We start from the raw sequence: 23299 nt of genomic DNA, 5'->3' as shown, positions 1-23299 counted from the left end.
CGTGTGTAATAATAATTGTGGTAACTGTTAAATGCTTACTATGTGCCAGGCACTGTACTAAGCACTGGGGAAGAAACAAATCGGGTTGGACACAGTCCCTGTTCCGCATGGGGCTCACAGCCTTCATCCCCATTTTACAGATGAGGTAACTGAGGCGCAGAGAAGCGAAGTGACTTGCCCAAGGCCACACAGCTAGTGGGTGGTTTCACCCATCTGGTCGAGGCGCAGGTGGCCGTAGCCAGGAAGGAGGGGTGGGTGGCGTGGGGGAGGGGACGGTTCTCAGACGGCAGTCAAATCCAAGGACCTTTATTGCTCTGGAATAATTTGCCAGCCTCAAACAGGCTGTAGGTGACACTCGTACATTCTTTTAAAAATCAAAAAAAAAAAAGGAAAAAAAAATAAAAGTGTTTGGCTCCATAAATTTCTGTCATAAGAAACAACTTCAAACTGTACACCTGCTTTTTTACAAAGCAACCCCTTGCAAGATTATCTGTGCCAATCCTGGTCGGGACAGTTTATGCAGGACCACACCAGATCTCATGCTACATCTTAAAGACTTTAAAAAAAATACCCACGAAATTAGTATTCAAAGGACACGGAAGGCAGGTCTTCCAGATGGGGGGAGTCCATCTCCCAGGTAAATCGCTAAAGACAACAAGAATAACTTAGTTTGCATCTTCCAAAGATTTCCGACAGGTTAGAGGCAAGTCGGCGGGCGTCCTGTCTCGTACCGCCAATTACCGCCCGGCTCGGGCTCCTCGGGGGGGCACGGGGGGGGCGAGGGGTGTTGCTCGCAGCGGGGTTCGTAACATCCACTATGACTGTGAATTCGTCGAGGCCTGAGGCGAATCGAGGGGCGAGAGGGGTCTCTCTCCGGGCCACATGGTGGCCTTCAGACTGAGCCTATTTCACAGGGATTTAGGCCCTTGTCCTCTGCGTCTCTGTACATCCTCTGGAAGTCTTTGAAGCGAGGGGCACAGCCCAATCTGGGCTCCCCAAAGCGGGAGCGCCCGGTAAAGAGGAAGTCTCCATCCCCGGGCTTCACCCCACATTCCAACGGAGTCTTGATCGGGCCCTGCCATCCGCCGCCGCCTGGCAAGGGTTGGAAGATTTTGCTCTTCTGCCGGTAGAGTTTGCTCACGTGGACGTAGATGACAGATTCCTGCTGCTCCGGGTCATTGGTCACATCCCGAATGGATCCTCGGACAACTGGCGAGAGGGACCGAGGGAGAGAGATGTTCAGAGACAGATGGCAACACTTCGTGACGTTTCACTGCGGTATTTGGTGAGAGCTTACTCGATGGATACAATTTGATAAGGTTGGATACCGTCCTTGCCCCACACGAGGCTCACAGTCTTAAGAGGGAGAGAACAGGTATTGAATCCCCAGTTTTACGGATGAGGAAACCGAGTCGGAGAAGATAGGTGACTTGCCCAAGATCATACAGCAGGCTAGTGTTAGAGCTGAGTCACTGTCCTAAGCGCTTGGGAGAGTGCAACAGAACCGAGTTGGTAGACACGTTCCCTGGCCACGAGGAGCTTACGGTCTAGAGGGGGAAGTAGACATTAATGATTGAGCGCTTACTGTTGGCAGAGCACTTAGGAGAGTACAATATAACAAGCATTAAACAGTAAACTCCTTGTGGTAAGGGAATGTGTCTGTTATATTGTTGTGTTGGACTCCCTCAAGCGCTTAATACAGCGCTCAGCATATAGTAAGGGTTCAATCGATTGAATGATTCGCTAGATTGTTAAGCGTGAGGGCTCAGATCTACTAGCTCTATTGTACTCTCCCAAGTGTGCTCTGCACCCAAAAGTGCTCGGGGAGTACCACTAATTTAGCGAGGCAGCCCAAAATCTCGCCGGTTATTTGCCTGCCTGTACACTGGGAATGGCGAATGGGGATCTATGGAGCACACTGGGAACTGTGACAGCTTCCTGCCAAAGGAGGATGATGAGATGGAAATAGAACCAAGGGATAAGACTCACCAAAATCACTAGTGCAGACAGCTAAGAGGACTTCTGTGTCACTGCAGGGTCGACAAGGGGCTGTGGGAGGAAAAAAGAGAGGAGTTAATGAGGGTCCGGGGATGGGGGACCCCTGGGCTGAGCGGGGATATTATTATTATCGTTACTATTATGGTATTTGTTCGCACTTCCTATGTTTTGGGGTAGAACACTCTTCGTCCCAAAGTGGATAGAGCACGGTCCCTGGAGTAAGAAGGGCCTTGGTTTTAATCTCGGCTTCGCCGCTTGTCTGCTGTGTGACCTTGGGCAAGTCCCTTCGCTTCTCTGTGCCTCATCTGTAAAATGGGGATTGACCGTGAGCCGCACATGAGAAAGGGACTGTGTCCGACCTGATTGGTTTGTATTTACTCCAGCTCTTAAGTACAGTGCCTGGCACAGAATAAGCACTTAACGGATACCATTTAAAAAAAAAAAGTAGAAGAACAAGGTATTGAATTTTGCAGATGAGGAAACTGAGGCCGGAGAGGCCAAGCGACTTGTCCAAAATCAGAGCAGGCAACTGGCAGATCTGGGATTAGAACCCAGGTCCTAAAGGGGGAAATCATGCTTCCAGCCTTCCCCAGTCTGACATTCAGGACTCTGCATCAAAGGGCAGGAATGGCATGACAGAGCTTGAAGATAGAAGAGAACATCAAAGACTTACAGTTGCTTGGAACTAAAGCTCCATTTCCTGGCCTAATCGAAGACAAAATCATTCAGTCTCCCAAGGAACTTCCCCTACCCCTAATCCACTTTAACGTTCGTCTTCCGCTATAGACTGTAAGCAACCTGTGGACAGGGATCATCACCCCCAGCAATTTTCTTGTGCTGTACAATGCTTAGTACAATACACTGCGTACTGTAAGCGCTCAACCTCTGATTGACCGATTGATCCAGGCAGGCAGGTTGGACTGGTGGGTAGAAAGTGGCGGTGGTTGGGTACTAAAGGGAACAGCGCATGTTGGGAAATGGGGCAAAGCATCATAGTTGCTGAATAAGTGACCCTACCAGGCTGACTCAGAAGCTGTATCATTTTACATCAAGGCTTGGCCATTATTTTGGCTGGTGGGGCTAATTTCCCAGTTTTCTAAGTGGCGGGGCAGTGAATGAGCTGGGGAATAATAATAATTATTATAATTATAATATTTGTTAAGTGCTTACTATGCACCAAACACTCTACTAAGCACCGGGGTTAAGACAAGTACATCGGACACAGTTCCTGTCCTGTATGGGCCTCGAAGAGGGAAGGAGAACAGGTATTTTATTCCCATTTTACATATGAGGAAACTGAGGCATGAAGAAGTTATAGCCTTTTGAGACTATGCGCCAAGCACTGTACTAAGTGCTGGGGTAGATATTAGATTATTAGGTTGGGCACAGTCCCTGCCCCACAAGGAACTCACGGTATAAGTCCAAAAGACAACACAACAGTCATTGGAATCCCCAACTTCGCAGATGAGATAACTGAAGCCCAGAGAAGTGACTTGACCAGAGTCACACAGCAGGCAAGTGGCAAACCCGGGATTAGAACCCACATCCTCCGACTATCCAGGCCTCACAGTACTTATGTCCATATCTTGAACTTGTTTATTTCTATTAATGTCTGTCTCCCCCTCTAGACTGTAAGCTCCTTGTGGGCAGGGAACGGGTCCGTTTATTGTTCTATTGGACTCTCCCAAGCGCTTAGTGGTGCTCTGCACATACTAAGCACTCAATAACTATGATTGAATGAACTGAATGAACGAATGAATGGGAGAGGTGCTTTGCTAACCAGGGGCAAGCGGAGGCAGAAGTAGAATCTGGGCAGAGCAGGATCCGGACAGCTCGGGGGAGGGATTGCCCAAGACCCAGGGCCCCCAGACCCTCCGGGCCCACAGGGCGCGCGTCAGGAGGTTGAGATGACTCAGCGACTCCCTCGCTGACTGAAACTTATCAGGAGAAAGACAAACCGTCCAACAGGATCAACCGGTCAAATTTCTTTTCAACTCCACGGCGGAGTCGGCCAGACTCCAACAAGAGGCAGCTTCCAGTGAGCGCCTAGAACTCGGCTCCCCGTGGCACAACTCCGGCCCCGTGTCCGCGGCTGCCCGCTGGCCCCTGGGGGCCCTTCCATGGTGGTGGATGGAAATGAATCACAGATAGCCTGGTGGAACTTGGATTTGGGGAGTGATTCGTATGGCGGGAGAGCTGGGTTCAGTCTGCCTGATGTGCACACAGTAAGCGCTCAATAAATAAGATTGAAGGAATGATGTTCAGGAGTTGGGGGAGGCTCATTCGAGCCAAGAGACCAGCATCAGTGAGAAGCAGCATGTCCTAGTGGAAAGAGCACGGGCCTGGGAGCCAGGACCTGGGTTCTAATTCTGCTCCATCACATGACTGCTGTGTGATCTTGGGCAAGTCACTTCACTTCTCTGTGCCTCAATTACTTATCTCTAAAATGGGGATTAAGACTGTGAGCCCCAAGTGGGACCTAGATTGGGTTTTACCAGATTAGCTTCTATCTACCCCAGCGCTTAGTACAGTGGCGGACATATTCCTTCATTCAATCATATTTATTGAGCATTTCCTGTGGGCAGAGCACTGTATTAAGCACAGGGGGGAAGTACAATACAGCAATAAAGAGTGACAATCCCTGCCCACAACGTGCTCCCAGGCTAGAGGACTGGCATGTGGTAAGCACTTAAGTAATTCATTTTTTAAAAAAGCATCCCAAATTAAGCATTTACTCATCATCAATGATAACTATTGAGCACTTACTGCATGCAGAGCACACAGCTGAGAACTCAGAGAGTAAAATACAACCAGTAGGCACGTTCCCTGGCCACAACGAGCTTAGCCTTGGGAAAGTACCGCAGACATATAAGAGATTTATCCTACTCACAAGGAGCTAACAGTCTTAGCAGTAGCTTGCATCTGAGAGGCTATTGCTTCCACAGATGGGCAAGCTACACGGCCCAGAGGAAATAGTCCAGTCCTGCGAGTCTGGGTACCTGGGATCTAATCCCGGCTCCGCCACTTGCCTGCTGAGCGACCTTGGACAAGTCACTTTGCTTCTCTGTGCTTCAGTTTCCTCAGCTGGAATATGGAGGTTCGATTCCTGTTCCCCTTCCTACTCAGACTGTGACTGCCCTGATTATCTTGTCTCTGCCGCTGAGCTTGGTACCTAGTAAGCGCTCAACAAATACTACCATAAATGTTTATTACAACTACTCTTAAGTCCATCGCGGCCAAGAAAGAGAGCTCTGGGCAAGACCAACTTAGTCAGCACCCCAGGAACGAGTTAGGAGGGGCAGATTGTGTCTCGATGAGCGGGTAGAAGTCTCCTCTCCTCCAGGAAGGTGGCCACGTCAGCTTCTAACCGAGGGCGGGGATTAGACTGTACGCCTCTGAGCCCCTGGGCTGTCACAAGAGGTCTGTCCTGTTTGGCCAGCTGGCTACAAGCCTTAAGGATGGCAGCGTGGACCAGCCCTTCGAGGCAGAAAGAGGAGGTGACTCCTAAGCAGGGAGACACAATTATGCAGGAGAAAAACTGGGTGGGGAGCTCAAGTGAGAAAAAAGACCTAAGAAATTGGGGACATCGGTAGAGGGTTAGGAACGGGCTGAAGAAGCAGAGGAGCAGCTCGCCTAGAGCGGAACAGGGAAATGGTTAGAGAGAAACTTGGGTGTGGATTTGGTTCTCCTGAAACCTATTATGGAGAGGCAGTGACAGAGACGGAAAGTCGACGGCATTGAAAACACAGCACCGGTTCCCTTCCTGTTTCTGCCACTCATCCCCAGCTGTTCGGCAAAATGATGCAAGAGGGAGGGAGAACCATTTCTTGGAAGATACGACTAAGCCCATCAGTGAAAAAATTATCCTCGTAGAGGATATGCCATTCATCTCCTTGACTGTGCTTCCTGTCTCTTCTTCATAATGATGATGATAATAATGTTGACGATGATGATGACTGTGGTTTTTGTTAAATGCTTGCCAGGGTTCAAGTACTGGACTCAACTTTGGGGTAGATTCACGATTGTCAGATTCAGGATCTCCATTTTACAAGGGGACCAATATCCTCGGTCACTCTCTTGACCAAGGAGACCCTGTGCATGATCCAAGGTACGAATGACCAGTGACGCACTTATCAATGAAGAGCTGCTGTCCCAGGGCCACCCACCTTAGGGAGAAGCTTCCAATGAAATTGGCCGTCAGCCTTGGGATAAGTTACCCACCATCTCCCCAATGAGGAAGTAGTATGGCCTAATGGAAAGAGCACAGGCCTGGAAGTCAGAGGACTTGGGTTCTAATCCTGGCTCCACCACCTGTCTGCTGTGTGACCTTGGGCAAGTCATTTCATTTCTCTGGGCCTCAGTTCCCTCATCTGTAAAATGGGGATTAAGATTGTGAGCCCTATGACGAGGACAAGGACTGTGACCAACCCCATTATCTGGTATCTACCCCACAGATTTGAACACTGCTTGGTGTTTAGTAAGCACTTAACACATATCACAATTATTATTATTATCACTAACGAGGCCATTTGCTACTTTTTATTCAGACATGAAACCCATAAGGCCCCTTTGAACATCCACAACCAACGTCTCCCTCTCTGCCCTTCCCACATAACCTAAAAGCCGGTCCGGTTTAGCCCCTTCCTTCCCTCCAACTGAAGGAAAGCAGAGCACCTGGGTTCTAATCCCAGCCCTGTCAATCGCTTACAGTGTGACCTCGGGTAAGTCACTTAAACTCTCCAGGTCTCAGTTTCTTCATCCTGTAAAATGGGGAATAAATCTTTCTCCCTCCACCATAGACTGAGGTGGAGCCTTACATGAGGGTCAGGAACTGTGCACAACCTAATTCATTCAATCATATTTATTTATTACTGTTTGCAAAGCATTGTATTAGCTCTTAGGAGAGGATAATGATACAACGATAGCAGACACATTCCCTGCCCACAATGAGCTTACTTGCATCTACCTCAGCACTTAGCACAGCACTTGACCCATAGCGCTTAGCAAATGCCATTAAAAAAAAGTGGGCCATGACTCGGGAGGATAAATTGACCAAGAGCTCGTTAGGGGGAAAGCAAGAAAGTGAAGCAGCAAGAACATCAAAGGCTAATAAGATGCCTTGTAAAACACAAGCAAACATAAAACAGAGGGGCAACTCTCTTATCCATTTCCAGGAAGCTGCATTTCCAAAAGTGCAGCCTGGGATATTTTATATATATATATATATAAGATTTATATATATATATATATATATATATATATATTCCTGCAGATATGGTGATACTACAGCCTCGAGGGATCCAGACTTAAAAATGCAAGTTGCTTTAAATTAGCTCTCCTTTTTTTATGGCATTTGTTCCACGCTTACTAAGCACTGGGATAGGTACAAACTAATCAGGTTGGATGCATTCCATATCCCACATGGGGCTCAAATTATTAATCCCCATTTTACAGATGAGGTATCTGTGGCCCAGAGAAATTAATCGACTTGCCCAAGGTCAAACAGCAGACAAGTAGTGGAGCCAGGATTGGAACCCAGAACTCAGAGATCAGCACTCTCCTGTGTTGCAATCCGCCTTCTTTAAGAACGCCTGCTTCAACCAGATCTCAGAGAAAACTCTAGGATCCATCTCAGGCTGAAGTCAGGTGGGTGGGAAGGAAAAAAAAAAACAATTTTCCTTCTCTTCTTCAGGCACTGCCTCAGGAATTAGCCAGCTAAGCAGTTTTGAAGAAGGCGGAGGAGGGAAGAGGAGGGTGGCGGGGAGGATCATTAAATCTGCGTGCTATCAAATCTGCGGGCTATGGTCTTTAGCTCAGCAGGCCTCAGAATGCACCTGATGGTTTACTGGTTCTAACTGACCGCTGGGAAGAGAAATGACTTATGCACGCGCACGAGAATAGCAGAGCAGAGTGAAGCCAGTCGCCCTCTCTACGGTTGGGTGCCTTGATCTGTTGTCAGCCTCTCGTTCCAGGAGTGCTTTCGTGGGGAGAACCTCCTCACCAAAGATGCCCCCGGTATTCCCCACAACTCCTCAGAGACGGAAGCCAAAGATGCAGAAATTCCACCAAAAACCGAAGTCCCTTCACTGAGTCACCCGTTTCTGAATTCCGGCCTCGGGGAAGAAGGGAGGTGTATCCTCACTGTCTTCCCTGTTACCTGACCTCAGTCCCTCAGAGTTGCTCTTTCTCTGAGTTTGCTCTGAGTTTGAGCGGCCCCCGCAAAGAGCTTTTTAAAGGCCCCCTTCCCTGCCTCCCCATCTTCCTTCCCCCAAAAAAACTCCCGGAAGATCTGCCTCAAACTGGATCTGAAAATCATCTCTTGACAGAGGCTGGAACAGAGGCTTCAACCCCAAAACCACACCCAAGAGAAGGGACTGATTTAGGGCAGAGCCACGGGCTGGGTGGAATAGGGTGTGTTTTGTTTGAGTTTTTTTTTTATTCCTCAGTTGCAGGAGCATCTGGGAGTGGTGGACGGTCTGGGAGTGGTGGAAGACCAGCCCTTTAGGGCCTTGCCAAGAAATGACGGGTTTTTCGAAACGTGAATGTGGGAGTGAAGAGAGGCAAGCGTGGACACATGTTCCAAACACACGCTCACCTAGGAAGACGTGTTGAAGATAAAGGAGACGACGTACCCTTTCCACCTCCTGCTTATAACAACTGTGGTATAATTTTAGCGATGATGCCAAGCACTATGCTAAGCGCTGGGGGTAGATTCAAGATCATCAGGTCAGACAATCCCTGTCCCATACGGGGCTCACAGCCTAAGGAGGTGAAAGAATCCATCAGTCGTATTGGTTGAGCTGTGTGTTCGCTTGGGAGAGGGCCGTGGAACAGAGCTGGTAGCCACGTTCCCTGCCCACAGCTAACTTACAGTCTAGAGGAAGGAAGTGAATCCCCATTTTGCAGATGGGGAAATGAGACCCAGAGAAATGCGGTGGCTTGCCAAACCCATTCAGAAGGCAAATGGCAGAGCCGGAATTAGAACCCAGTTCCCCTGTCTCCCGGGCACGTGCTCTTTCCATTAAGCCGCGCTGCCTCTGCGTTAATATTTTCCTTCTCCAGGAACCAGCCACTTCAGTCCACAGCTCAGGTCCAAGATGGCTGCCCCGCCTCCTCCCCTGACATCTGCCCTTGGAAACAGTCTGGTTTTCCTGCTGCGTGGGCACTGGGCATCTCTATTCTAAGAGGACGCCCATTGTGTAACTCAAACGAACCCAGGCTTGTGACACACGACAACATGTTCTCCCTTCTGTGCTGATTTAATGAGCAACAGGTTTTCTTCACTTCCAAGGACATCCCCCTCCACCCATCCACATGTAAATTTCTCTCAAACTTTCAGAGGAAAAACACTCCAGGGGCCACTGGCCTGAGACAGATTAACCAAAAGGCCAACGAGACCCAAGCCACCACCCCACACTCTCTTATGCAGAGGCATTAGTTTATTTAATATGGCATTTGTTAAGCATTTACTATGTGCCAAGGACTGTACTAAGCTCTGGAGTGGATACAAGCTATTCAGGTTGGACACAGTCCATGTCCCACGTGAGGCTCAGTTTGAACCTTCATTGTATAGACAAGGGAACTGAGACCCAGAGAAGTGACTTGCCCCATATCACACGGCAGACAAAAGGGCAGAGCCGGGAGTAGAACCCAGGTCCTCTGGCTCCCCAGCCCACGTTCTAACCACTAGGCCCTGCTGCTTCCCATGCTGCTTCAGTTTGTTCATTCATTAATTCAATCAACCAATCGTATTTATTGAGTGCTTACTGTGTGCAAAGCACTGTATTAAGCGCTTGGAAGAGCCCAGTATAAGAAAAAGAAGCATTCTCTACCCACAGTGAGCTTACATGGGACCGGCATCAAGAAGTCAAAGCTGACATTTCTAGGGGCCAGGTGGGCAGTCATAACTAGCCCAGCCCACCCCGCCCAGTAAGTAGGGAATGTGCCTGTTTATTGTTATGTTGTACTCTTAGCACAGAGCTCAGCACACGGTAAGCACTCAGTAAATACGACTGAATGGATAGAGCACCAAAGCGGAGCCCAGACATGGGCTCCATCTCCTGTTCCCTACTTGGCAGGATGCTCACCATGTCACCTCCAGAGACTCCTCTCCCGCCGGTCCAAGAATCCCTCTAGGATGAGCTGACCATCCATCTCACTCCCAGTAGGTCTGCTGGGGTCAAGGCGTTGGCAGACCAGCCAGTTCTGCAGGATCCCCCAGGGACTCGGGCCACTCCGACCCCTCACTTGGCGCCTGAGTTCCAACTTGGGCGGACCGGGGATAGGGTGAGGCCCCATGGAGCACCACCACTCTGCTGTGTGATGTTGGCCAAGTCACTTCACTTCTCTGGGCCTCAGTCACCTCATCTTTAAAATGGGGATTGAGACTGGGAGCCCCTACATGGGGCAGGGACTGTATCCAACCCGATTTGCTTGTTTCCACCCCAGCACTGTAGTAAGCACTTAATAAATATCACAGCTATTATTATCATTATTATTACAGAACCGGGGCCAGCCAGCCCAGTGGAGGCAGCAGAGGTGGAGCTGGAGAGGCCAGAAGGAAGACATGACTCTTCCCTTCCTCTCTCTACTCCCTTTCCCCTTCCCTCCCTAACTCCTCCTCCCACATTCCGAAGCTCCCTGCCACTTCACCCCCCAGGCTCAGAAGGAAAACTTGGTGGCACTTGATTCTGATGATTATAAAACATTCTCATAGCCTCACCCCAACAGCTTTCTCCCATCTTGCAATAAAATCTCTCACTGAGGAAAGGGAAGACAAGTCTAAAGTTTCAGAGAACAGGGAACCTGCCGCCCAGATATCTCCAAAGCGAATCGACTTTTCATTGGAAAACCAATCCCTAAATACCTCAACTTTTGCCTGCTCTCCTCTCCGGCTCCTCAAGACGGTGAGTTGCTCTAACCCATAGCCACTGCTCTATATTAGTTGACTGGATTTTTCCAGTTATTTCTCTGCTTAGCTTAAGTCTGGCATTAAATCCTACAGTCCCTTTAAGAACTTTTCAACCAGTCAGGCATTACATTTTTGAAAAGCCATAAAGCAGATCTGGGCCCTGGCTGTTGCCAGAGATTAAGATAAAAGGACATTTTAGTTAAAGTTTTATTTAGCATCTAAATTCAGCAAGTAGCCAGATGAGTTTGGTACTCAAGTTTTCCCCTCTTGAGTTCCTGAATCTGAGCCTCCTCAAAAAGAAAAGGAATCAAACAGGTCTCTTTTAGTTTCCAGTCCATCAACAGATGACCTGCAAAATAGCTCAGTTTGAAAGGAATTTAGTAGAGTTAAGCTTGGTTCAAAGATGAGAAAATCTTGAGTACTTGTGAAATACAAGTCTCCCCCCAACGGCCCCCCTGGCTCTTTTCCACTATGCCTTAGACGCTGCGAGAGTCAGTGAGGAGCACGCAGAGCTGCCTGACTCTCTCCCCCCAGGTCCCTGGCTAAGCTATTTCTACTCTGGACAAAAACACTCCCTTTCTGGACACTCTCCAGTTAACTCCTGTCTGGCATCCAGAGGCGGGGTGGGGGAAAGGGGGGGGATTTCATTAGCTGGTGGTTCATTAAAGACCAAAACCCTTGGGGCTATCTCAGGGGCAGAAGAATGCAGATCTCTTCATCGGGAGGCATTGGAATCCAGTGAGATGAAGAGAAACACACATGAATGATCAGGAAACAGTTAAATCCCAAACTGGGAAAATCTGAAGACTCTTTAGGGACTGAATTAAGCCTGCCTGAGATACACACACACATACACACACACACACACACAGCTGGTTCACTGCATTGCTTGCAAAACGTTGATTAAACTGGAAAAGCGCAATTGCAGACTCATAAAACCGTGGCTCGTCATATTAAGCCACTGGCGAGGCTCCAGCAAGAAACTGGTCGCTCTCCGTGTCGGGCTCCTGGGGCCCCAACAGTTCATTAAGCTCCTATCGTCAGCTGCATCGGCGCTAGGCCGCTGAGGAAGTCACACCAAACTGGAGGACAAGACGGTGACAACCTTGGCGGGAAGCGGCACCCGAACTCATCTCCCACCGGCTAGTTCTGCTGGTCAGCTGCCCGGCGGGGCGTTGGCCTTCCCCTGTGGGGAGAGGGGGAGGCCCAGACGGACAGGAAGAGCCGGCCGGCCGTCTAGTTCTCCTTGGAAGTCTTTCACGACCACCTCTCGCTCTCTCTGGAAGAGCGGGCCGATGAGCTCAGAGGATGTGAAAGTGAAAAAAGGCCGGCTCGGAGCCGATCTCGTTCAGGAAGCATGGTTGCTGCTTCCCTCCCAGCCACATCACCCCCATCATCCTGCGGGGTCTCGGGGCTGACCCAGGCCCCCGCCCCTGGCAGCAGCTCCAGGCCAGAGCCGGCTTTGAACAGGTGCTGCCAGTTTCCTGTTGCAACTGCTAAAAGCTCTGGGGTGAGATCAGAGCTCCCTAGGAAGGTCTTGAGGGGAGGAGCGGAATTTCAGAGCCCTCCTCGGTAACAAAAGCAAGCCAACTCTCTGATAAAGGCACCCTGGCTGAGCGACTGACGCTGTTCGTCCAACATTTGCGGTGGGCAGAGCACTGTACTAAATGCTTGGGGAAGTACAGTACAACAGAGTTTGTAGATGCAACCCCTGCCCACAAAGAGCTTACAGTCTACCGACCCAGCTCTGCTTCTCTCTGGCTCAGCCCAAACTGGGTCCCTCCGAGTTTGCAAAAGAACCGAAGAGAGGCGTTAGCTGCTTTCTCCTCCCAGAAAGCCAGTGCAAGCACATCTCGGCTACTTCTTCCCGCACGGTCACCTCCTTTCATTCATTCATTTATTCATTCAATCAATCGTATTTATCGATCCCTGACTGGATGCAAAACACCGTACTAGAGGCTTCTCTGGAAATGTCCCGTGAAGACACCCGCAACCGTGTCTGCCGTTGATCGGCTCAAGTTCTGAAAATTAGGGAACCTTGACAGCCCAGTCAGCTAGAAAATGGCTCTAGCATTAAAGTTCGCAAAAGAGAAGACCTTAGCGCTTAGTACAGTGTTTTGCACACAGTAAGCGCCCAATAAGTACCATTGAAAAGAGTCTTGAAAATCCCTATTCTAACCAGCTTGGGTTTGGTTGACGAATGCGCCACCTTTTGGCAAGTACAGGTACTTCGATCAATTGTACTGTGTGCAGGGCACTGTGCTAAGCGCTTGGGAGAGTACACTGTAACAATAGAACGGATACACTCCCTGCCCACAGCGAGTTTACAGTCTAGAGTTCTGCAGCAACCAAGGTGGCCTCCTTGATGCAGCTGACGTTGTTTCAAATCCATCAGTGGCAGTTATTGAGCACCTACTACATGCCCGGCACTGAACTAAGCGGTTGGGAGGGTGCCAAAAGAAGACACGATATTATTTGCTTTCGGCTGTGTCTGACAGTTCAAGAAGCAGAGAACGAGTCACTGATTATAGGACCTGAATTTTTGGTACTTGTAGAAGCAGCCCAGCCTAGGAGATGAGCATGCTATGTGTCAAGCACTGTTCAAAGCACTGGGTAGATAGAAGCGAATCAGGTTGGACACAGTCCCTGTCCCCCGTAAGGCTCACAGTCTTAATCCCCATTTTTCAGATGAGGTTAGTGAAGCACAGAGAAGTGACTTGCCCAAGGTCACACAGCAGACAAGTGGCAGAGCCGGGATTAGAACCCAGGTCCTTCCGACTCCCAGGCCCGTGCTCTTATCGACTAGGCCACGCTGCTTCTCTACACTACATAGTTCAAGCGCAGCTAAAACCTGCGATGCCTTTCTCCAACTAAGCGAAACTATGATGACGAAACCAAACATCCGCTCTTCCAAACGGTGGCACGGTCTGAACTCCAGTTTGTCCTCCCTCTGCCCTGAGATGCCACACGCCATACCCCGATTCTTCTAAAGGCCCCAAGGGGGGTTTGCTTTCTCTTTCCAGGCTCTGTCTTCCATCCCACCTCACCTCCTTTCCTGTCAGCGCGTGCGATGGCTGGAAGACCGCTACTCACCAGAAACTGTGTGCAAATCAGAGGCTGTTCTCTTGTCTATCAGTTCATACTGGAAGCGTGTGATCTTCCTGCTAATGTCCAGCTGAGGGGTGGCCTCCACAAACAGCCCCCCCTGCTCGAAGCCAAAGCACGATACCTTCTTGGGGCTGGACTCTCCATCCCGGATCAAGAGCTTCAGTTCTCCAGTTTTTTCCAAATAAATATTAGCTCCCGTGGAGTCCTTGAAGGGCTTTATGCAAACAGTCAAATGCTTGTTGGACGAGGACAGCGTGTTGGGGAGCAGGTTCACGATCAGCGCCCCGGTGGGGTACATCCACTCGATCGACCCTTCGGAGCAGCGGAGGTAAACTTGTTCGACGTCCTTCTTGTGCGACTCGTGGGTCAGCCCGCTATGGAGAGAGAGAGAAGGGACGCCTTAGGGGGAGGTTCAGTCCAGACAGCGGTCGGTTCGAGGGGACGGGGGAAGAATCAGGTCACTGAACCTGCCCGGTTTCCTCTGGGCTTGGGAGAGAGGGACGGCCGCCTTGGCTTGTCGGAAAGGAGCGTGGCCTCGCGGAAAGGAGGCGGGTCTGGGGGGTCGCGAGTCCCGGTTTCTGATCCCGGCTCCACCACCTGCCCGCTGGGTGACTTTGGACAAGTCGCTTTGCTTCTCTGTGCCTCAGTTACCTCATCTGTAAAATGGGGGCTGTGGTGAGCCCTATATAGGCGAAGGACCGTGTCCAACCTGATTAGCTTGTAGCTACCCCAGCGCTCAGTAGAGTGTCTGGCACAGAGTAAGTGCTGAACAAACACCACAAAACAAAGTTGCTTGTGGGTGACTTTTTGTGTCTCTTTTCCCTCATCTGTAAAATGGAGATTAAATTCTGGTTCTCAAAGGTATTTACTAAGTGCTTACTGTGTGCAGGGCACTATACTAAGACAGTGTAGGATCTAATTTTATTGCATCTACCCCACACTTAGTACAGTGCTTGGCATGTATAAAGCGCTGAACAAATACTGCAATTATTATAATTATCTCCTCCCTGCTTTTCGGTCTGACTTTTGAAAATAATAATAATTAGAGTAATAATTACTAATTTGGCTTATTATAGGCCAAACACTGTAATAAGTGCCAGGACAGGGACAAGATAATTAGGTCAACCACCGTCCCTATCCGACATGAGGCTCATAATCTAAGTAGGAAGGAGGTGTTTCATTCCCATTTCATGGATGTGGAAACCGAGGCTGAGAAACATGAAGTGACTTGCCCCAGGTCACCCAGCAGGCAAGTGGAGGAGGAGGAGGATGGAGAAGAGGAAGATGAGGAGGAGGCTGGGCACTGACAGCCTCCCAAGCGCTTAGTACAGTGTTCTCCACCCAGTAAGCACTTAATAAATATGATAGACTGGTTGACACAACTGCCTTTGCTTTGATAGTTCCCTACAGGAAAGGTAAAAGAAATTCACTTTCAGAAGAGGAGCGGTGTGGCCTAGTGAATAGAGTACAGGCCTGGGGGTCAGAAGGACCTGGATTCTAATCCCAGCTCTATCAGTCTGTATGTCTTTGGGCAAACCACTCACCTTCTCTGTGCCTCGGTGCCCTCATCTGTAAAGTGAGGACTGAGAATGTGAGCCCATGTGGAACATGTCCAACCTGATTAGCTTTTATCTACCCCAGCGCTTATTAAAGGGCCGGGCATAGAGAAAGCGCTTAACGAATACCATAAAGAAATACCATAAAGAAAATTGATCCTCCTGACAACTTTTGGCAAAACATTTTAGGGGAGGATTTCACTACCAAAGAAAATCCAAAAAGCAGGGTAGAAGACAAGAAGTGAGCCCCAAAATCCTTCTCCTCCATTACCCATAGGGTAGGGCACTGTACCCAGTGGGTACTCCCAGAAGCAGCGTGGCCTAGTGGATAGAGCCCGGGCCTGGGAGTCAGAAGTCATGGGTTCTAATCCCAGCGCCACCACATGTCTGCTCTGTGACCTTGGGCAAGTCACTTTGCTTCTCTGGACCTCAGTTACCTCATCTGTAAAATGGGGATTAAGAGCGTGAGCCCTATATGGGACAAGACTGTGTCCCAATTGACTACTGTGTATCCACCTCAGGGCTTAGAACAGTGCTTGACATATAGTAAGTGCTTAACAAGTACCATAATTACTATTTTTACTATTACTGCTACTGGTACTGTTGTAAAAACCCATTTTACCAGGTCCAAGAGAAGTTAAATCAGATTATTTTCATACCCGATAAACTATAATAATAAAAACTGTGGGGTTTTTATGGTATTTATTAAATGCTTATTATGTACCAGGTACTGAACTAAGCACTGGGATAGATACAAGATGATCGGGTCGGGCAGAGACGCTGTCCCACCCAGGGCTCCCTATTTTACAGATGAGGGAACTGAAGCACAGAGAAGTCATCCAAAGTCACACAGCAGACAAGTGACAGATCCGGGATTAGAACCCAGGTCCTTCCGACTCCCAAACCGAACCCGAATGGGGCAGCTACTACACCGCTGTCCTACATTGCTCATTAAACGCCACTGGTTGATTGGATACAAAGTTGCTGACCAAGAAAAATGGAGGAGTTCTGAATAAAAAATGTTCAGAAGCTAGCTGATTTCTCCTGCAAAGCTTTAAAAAGCTTGGCTGAGAGCGTGTAAGCCCCCTAGAATTCAAACTACTGGTTGTATCCTCGTGAAACCAAATTGCCCTATTGTCTTCAAAACATTTCTGGGCTTAAGCAGGTGAGAGGATTCCTTTTCTAAGGAAAGCAAACATAGGGTTTGCATCTGAACCTCAGAAAACTCACTTCTAACGGTTACACAGCTTGCAAGAGGAGAGGGAGGAGGGGTCAGATCCGACCACTCTGCAAACCACAGCAAGGATCTGGTGCAGTGGCTTCCTCTGCCCTTTCTCCGCTCGGTCAGAAACAAGACTAGGACGTCGCTGACCTCGGTGGTCCTAAACTGGCCCTCGGACCCAGAGGAGGGGCATCGGCTCGCACGACTTGGGGGGACTCGGGGGTCTCCAAATTCCTTGACTTAATGGGGAAGGGATGAGCTCTGTTGGGGAGAATTCTACTTCAGGGTTTATTTTCTTTCTGGACTGCCCACTCAAAACTAGGTGTTCACACCCATTCTGCTCTGCTCACTCATTCATCTCTTTAGAAGATTAAAGCCTTCAGTAATTTCAGTAAGTTTCAGTAATTCATATACAAGAAATCAACAAGGGGGCCCTAGCTCTGGCCTTTTCAGCACTTCCACGACTCCATCAGACTAACAATAATAATAATAATGGCTTTTGTACAATGCTCTGTACATAGTAAGCACACACTAAATACCATTAAACGCTTACTCTGTGTACTGGGGTACGTACAAGGCAATAGTAATAATTGAATTGTACTTTCCAAGCTTTTAGTACAGTGCTCTGCACACAGTAAGCGTTCAATAAATACGACTGAATGAATGAATGCATAATAATAAGACCATTTGTTAAGTGTTTACTATATGCCAGGCACTGTAGTAAGTGCTGGGGTAGATACAAGATAATCAGGCTGGACACAGTCCCCGTTCCACATAGGACTCACAGCCTAAGCAATCAGATCAGAACAATCTCTGTCCCCCAGAGGACACGCAATCCATCTTAACCCCATTCTGCAGCTGAGGAAACAGTCCCAGAGAGGTTAAGTCACTTGCCCAAGGTCAAACAGCAGGCTAGTTAGAGGCAGAACTTGGAGTAGAATCCAGATCACCTGACTTCCAAATCCATGTTCTTTCCATCAGCCACCTCTAGAACCCACAGGTTCCTTTTTGGTCTCAAAAATAAGCTTGCTCCACCAACCCACTGGCTCATTTTCTACTCCTGATAGTCAAGGATAATCTAAAAGTCACTGTTCTCACATCCTTGATTCATCCTCCCCTCCCAGGCCCACAGCACTTATGTACGTATCTGTCACTTATTTCTACCACTGTCTGTCCAAGCCCCAGACTGTGAGCTCCTTGTGGGCAGTGTCTATTTACCGTTCTATTGTACTCTCCCAAGTGCTTAGTACAGTGCTCTGCACTCAATAAGTGCTCAGTAGAGACGAATGACTGACAGACATCCAGTTTGCACCCTTGGCAGCAGCGGGAACGTCACGTCTTTATCGTCATCAAATACTAAACACTGTAAAGCTGACCCCCGTCCCCACTCCAAACCCTGCTCAGCAGTTTAATGGTTCGACCACAGAGAATCCCTTTTTCAGTGGTCAAAGCCAGACCCAGACTGGACACTTATCAAAGTCCCGAGTCTTCAAATGAGATGATCAGAAGTGTCCCTGGCCACCTGCTTTGGTAGTTCCCAACTTTTAATACGTTGCCTCTGGGCCTCGTTAAAAAAAAAAAAGGCCATAAAAACTTCCATGGCATTTAAGCTAGTAAAGACAAATCTGAAGTGATCAGAGGGTTACAGCCAGGAGCGTGTCGGCTCTTTTGTGATGCCGAGAAATGAGGCCGAGATTGGGGGGTGGGGGATGGGGCGGTGGCGGGGGCAGACTAGAGATACCCTGCCTGGACCCTAGATTCCCAACTGTCCTGGGAACCCCTCCGGCCTCTATCGTCGGCCCCGCGGAAGTGGCAAAAAAATCCAGTTAAGGAGTCGAAGAGCTCCTGCGGGGCCTTCTGGGAGCATAAAAAGCAGCTGGTAACCTCCTAAGAAGTAAAATTCCTTGGATTTCATTGACGGTGAGATTACAGGTGGAAATTCTGTCTCTTTTTTCTCTCTCTGGGCTGGGCCAGTCCAACTGGACTGTCTGCACCATCCATCTCCCATCCCTAGCAGGAAGGCCCCTCCATGCTGCCCCCCTGGCTTGAAGCTCTACTTCCTCCCCTCGTTCCTCCTACCTGCCCTCCTGCACATATCCCCCTCTTCTTTTGTCTTCATTCATCCATTCATTTATATTTAGTGAACACTTAACTGTGTTCAGAGCACTGTACTAAGTGCTTGGGAAAGTACGATACATCAATAAACAGACTCATTCCCTGCCCACAGTGAGCTTTCTTCTGTCTGTAAACTATTTTAGTGCCTCTCTCCTCTGCTAGACTGTAAGTTCCCTGGTGTCTATTTATTGCATTCTCCCGAAAGCTCGGTCCGGTCTCGGTCTGGTGCTCTTCATACAGTATGTGCTAAGTAAATACTACTGATTGATTGATTAAACTGACACCACAGCTCTGTGAAAAATCAAACATGCAAATAACCCAAACGGTTTGCATAGGCAAGCAACAGCCAGGATGCACACAGCTGAGGAAAGGAAGAATTCCCAGTTTGAAGAGCACAACTAACTCCTTTTTGAACAAATCCAGACATCCAACTTCTGCCGCCTTCTTCCCTCCCACAGGGAGGTGCTGGCCTCCCTTCAGAAGAACACGACTGCTCCGGACAATTCTACCTTTGGAGAAATTCGGGCTTCCTTTCTCCTCTCAGTGGGAGAGGGGTCTGGAAAGGGAGTCCACCTGTTTCAAGAGCAACATCAGGCTAGTCTGCCTCGGTTACATTCGAGCCTGCCTGTCCCCCTTTCCCCAGAACCATCCATCGATCGATCAGTGGTATTTACTGAGCCCTTACTACCATGACAACTCTTCTAGACCAGGATCACTTTGTAAGACGGGCTTTATAAAACCCAGAAATCTGCCCTTCCGCCTACTTTCAGTTTCTGCTCAAGAGTGGAATTGGTCAGTCATTTAAATACTGTAGAGTACCACACTAAAAATATCTCAGAGTCACCAAAGGGACCAGTCCAGTGGCTAAACGCAAACTCCTCACACAACCCCCTCACACAACCACTCTCCCTTCAGGAAACCAGTTGGTGACTTTTATTCTGAGATTTCCAGGAAAATTTCAAACTCTCCCCTAAAATATCCCCTCCCACGTATCCAAGTCGATCCAACACCGGATCTACACCGCCACGTTTTCTCAGCTCCCTGGTGTCGCAGAATGCAGCCTTCGATATTTGTCAGTTGTGAAGTCTTTTCAATCAGAGGCCGGGATCTGGGTTAAGAGTGGGGCAGTTACAGTCTGGACTTGACTGCTTTAAACTCAATCCATCCCCCTGCCCCACGGGGATTCCATGAAATAAAGTCATAGAATGAGAAGAAAAGTAGCCTAATGGAAAGATCACAGGCCTGGGAGTCAGAGGACCTGAGTTCTAATCCAAACTCCACCACGTGCCTGCTGGGTGACCTTGGTCAAGTCACTTCTCTGGGCCTCCATTTCCACTGCTGTAAAATGGGGATTCAAAACCTCTTCTCCCTCCTATTTGGATCAGGAGCCCCAGGTGTGATAGGATCCGGGTCTGACCAATTAACTTATGTTTATCCTAGTGCTTGGAACAGTGCTTGGCCCATAATGAGCACTTTAATACCATTTTTTAAAGAAAGCTTCTTTTAGCAAGGAAGGTTGTGGGCGAAGAGAGGAGGGGGACAGCCACATCTCTAACGAATCTTAATTTCAAATCCAAGGGCTGGATGGGGGGGAAGGAGAGAAGGTGGGGGTGGGGGGAAGAGAGTGGGGCAACGAATCTAGATGGGGGAGGCTGGTGGTTTCAGAAGTGGAGTCATTATAATACCTATCAAAACCACTCGACCTCTACCTCAGCTGCCACATCAGAGAGGGCTCAATAAAGTAGACAGTTCTATAAAGTGGGCGGGACGGCGCTGTAAAGAGGGGAGCAGGAGTTTCTTGGTGGCTTGCAGCCTGAAGTCTCGAGGCGGGGTGACTAAGTCGACAAGCTCGGAGGCCAGCTCGGAGGCCAGGTCCCGGGTCCGATCCTGCTGCCGCGGGCCGGGCTGCCCAAAAGTGTTATTTCCAAGCTGGGGGCTGCCAGATGTTTCAGGGGGGCCTGGCTCAGTGTTCATTCATTGATTCGGTGGGGTCTATTGAGTGCTTGACATGTGCAGAGCACTACACTAAGCACTTGGGAGAGAACACTAGAACAATACGCCGAGGCGCCTTCTCCTGGCATCCCCCTGCCCCTCAGGGATGGCAGACACCCCCCGAGATGTGAGAGGGTCCCCTGGGGCCACTGGGGCACATTTGCCCCTTCCCCCAGTTGGGCTGGTTGGGTGGGAGAGGGGCTGCACTGCAAGAAAAAGGGGGGACAGAAGATGGGGGGATGGAGATAGATGGGGAGAGGAGAAGAGGGGATGCATTGGGGAGGGAAAAGATGGGGGGACTGGGGGAGGGAGAAGATAGGGGGACTGGGGGAGGGAGAAGATGGGGGCACTGGGGGAAGGGGGAGATGGGATGCACTGGGGGGACGGAGGAGATTGGGGTCCTTGGATTGGGGGAGACAAGATGGGGAGAAGACAAGATAAGGGATTATCGGGGAGTGGGGGTAGTAGAGGACAGGCCACCAGGAGGGAGGAAGAACACAGGGTGTATGGGAGGGGCGGGAAGAGATGATAGGGGACACCGAGGGGGAGAATAATAATGACGATCGTATTTGTTAAGCGCTTACTATGTGCCAGGCAGCGTAGTAAGGGCTGGAGACAAGGACCGGTGGGGGCGGGAGGGGGGGTGGGGGATGTGGACATAGTGGTCAGAGCCGCCAGCTCAGTTTGGGAATTGTGCGTCCCAGGAGAGGAGGAGGAGGAGGAGGAGGAGGAGGAGGAGGAGGAGGGAAGGAGGAAAGGAGAAAAGGGGGGGGGAGGAGAAGGAAAGGAGGAAAGGAGAAAAAGGAGAGGAGAAAAGGAGGGAAAAAAGGAGGAGGAGGAGGAGGAAAGGAGAAGAGGAAAGGAGAGCAGGAGGAAAGGAGGAGCGGAAGAGAAGGAGAGGAGGAGGCAAGGAGGAGAGGAGGAAGAAAGAAAGAAGGAAAGGAGGAAAGGAAACGGAGCAAAGGAGGAGGAGGAGAGGAGGAAGGAGAAGGAAAGGAGGAAAGGAGAAGGAAAGGAGGAGAGGAGGAAAGGAGAAGGAAAGGAGGAGGAGAGAAGGAAAGCAGAAGGAAAGGAGAAGGAAAGGAGGAGGAGAGAAGGAAAGGAGGAGGAGAGGAGGAAAGGAGATGGAGGAGGAAAGGAGATGGAGAAGAGGAAAGGAGAAGGAGGAGGAGACCGTCGGGTCCTCACATGTCCGCGGGCTTGTTCCCCGAGCCCCGGAGTGTTTAACCCTGTTCTTTTGTCCGGGGGATGGGGAGGGGGATGGGAAGGGGGAGGGATGGAAGAGGGATGAGGAGGGGGCGCGGGTCCTGCGGGACCCTCCCGCATTGTGCTGGCCGCCCCCTCCCCCCGCCTGGCCCCCAGACCCGCCAAATGCCGGGGGGGAGGGAGGGGATAAGGGGGAGATCTGAAACCGAGGGAGGTTTGTCTGTCCCCTGGGAGCCCCCCCCCACCCCCGGACCCAGGAATGCCGAATTCCCGGCGGGGGGCGGGAGGGGAGGGGAGAGGAGAGGAGGGGAGGGGAGGGGAGGGGAAGGGGGTCTTACCTGCCCTTCCAGTTGCAGAGGTCGCTGGAGTACTGCGCCGCCGCGCCCCGGACCAAGAGCAGCAGCAACAGCTGCAGCAGATGCAGCAGATGCAGCAAATGCAGCAGCTGCGGCGGGGGGGGCGGCCCCGGGCCCGCAGACCCCCGCATTGCGCCCCTCATGCTCCCGGACCCGAGGCCGGGGAGAAATGCGCCCTGCCGGGACGAGGAGGAGGAGGAGGAGAAGAAGGAAGGGGAGGGGGGGAGGGGCTCCTCTACATCGTGGGGGGGAGGGGGGGGCACCCGCCCCGAGCCTTCAAGGCAGCCGGAGCTGCCCCCTCCCCATCCCGACCCCCGCTTCGGGGCGCCCCGGCCCCCCCCCTCCCGCTCTGCCGCTGTCTCTCCCCCCGCTCTGCGCTGCCTCCCCTTCGCTCTACGCTCTTTCCCCTCCTCGCCGAGCTGAGTCTCCCCGCTCCGCGCTGCGTCCCCCTCCCGCTCTACGCTGTGTCCTCTCCTCGCTCTGCGCTGTCCCCCCGCTCTACGCTGTTTCCCCTCCTCGCTCTGCGCTGCGTTTCCCCGCTCTGCGCTGTTTCCTCCCTCGCTCTGCGCTGCGTTGCGCTCCCTCCAGGCGTCTGCAGCCACTGGAGCTGCCCCAGTCCACACTCGCGTCTCCAGCTGAGGGGCGGGGACTGTCACCTCCTCCTGCTCCTCCTCCTCTTCTCCTCCTCCTCCTCCTTCCCCCTCCTCCCCCTGCCCCGGCAACCCCGCCTCCCGCAGCAGCAGACAAACCCGGAGCCCGGATCCCCCTTCCCCCTGAACGGGAGACGGCTGCAGGCCAAGAATAAAAATCAGAGTAATCATAAAACCTTGATTCT

At 50.5% G+C, this 23299-nt stretch overlaps 1 protein-coding gene across 2 annotated transcripts in view; it reads right to left on the bottom strand.

Annotated features, from left to right (window-relative positions):
* Positions 1-22682, bottom strand: part of LOC103170075 (meteorin-like protein) — a 91169-nt gene extending 68487 nt beyond the window's left edge. The window contains exons 1-4 of one of the 2 annotated variants that reach the window (XM_029079783.2): positions 22447-22664; positions 14003-14391; positions 1990-2049; positions 291-1209 (exon numbers count right to left, since the gene is read on the bottom strand). In XM_029079783.2, coding sequence (XP_028935616.1) covers positions 893-1209; positions 1990-2049; positions 14003-14391; positions 22447-22607 — 927 coding nt within the window. In that variant the 5' untranslated portion in view covers positions 22608-22664 and the 3' untranslated portion in view covers positions 291-892. Of the gene's footprint in view, positions 1-290; positions 1210-1989; positions 2050-14002; positions 14392-22446 lie in introns of those variants that run through there. The other variant, XM_029079782.2, reaches the window with a different exon arrangement.
* Between the last annotated feature and the right edge of the window lie 617 nt (positions 22683-23299).

The sequence above is a fragment of the Ornithorhynchus anatinus genome, chromosome 15, assembly GCF_004115215.2.
Source record: "Ornithorhynchus anatinus isolate Pmale09 chromosome 15, mOrnAna1.pri.v4, whole genome shotgun sequence".
In the NCBI taxonomy this organism is placed as follows: Eukaryota; Metazoa; Chordata; class Mammalia; order Monotremata; family Ornithorhynchidae; genus Ornithorhynchus; species Ornithorhynchus anatinus.
Note: the sequence above shows the minus strand (reverse complement) of the source record. Positions and strands in the feature narration are given on the sequence as shown.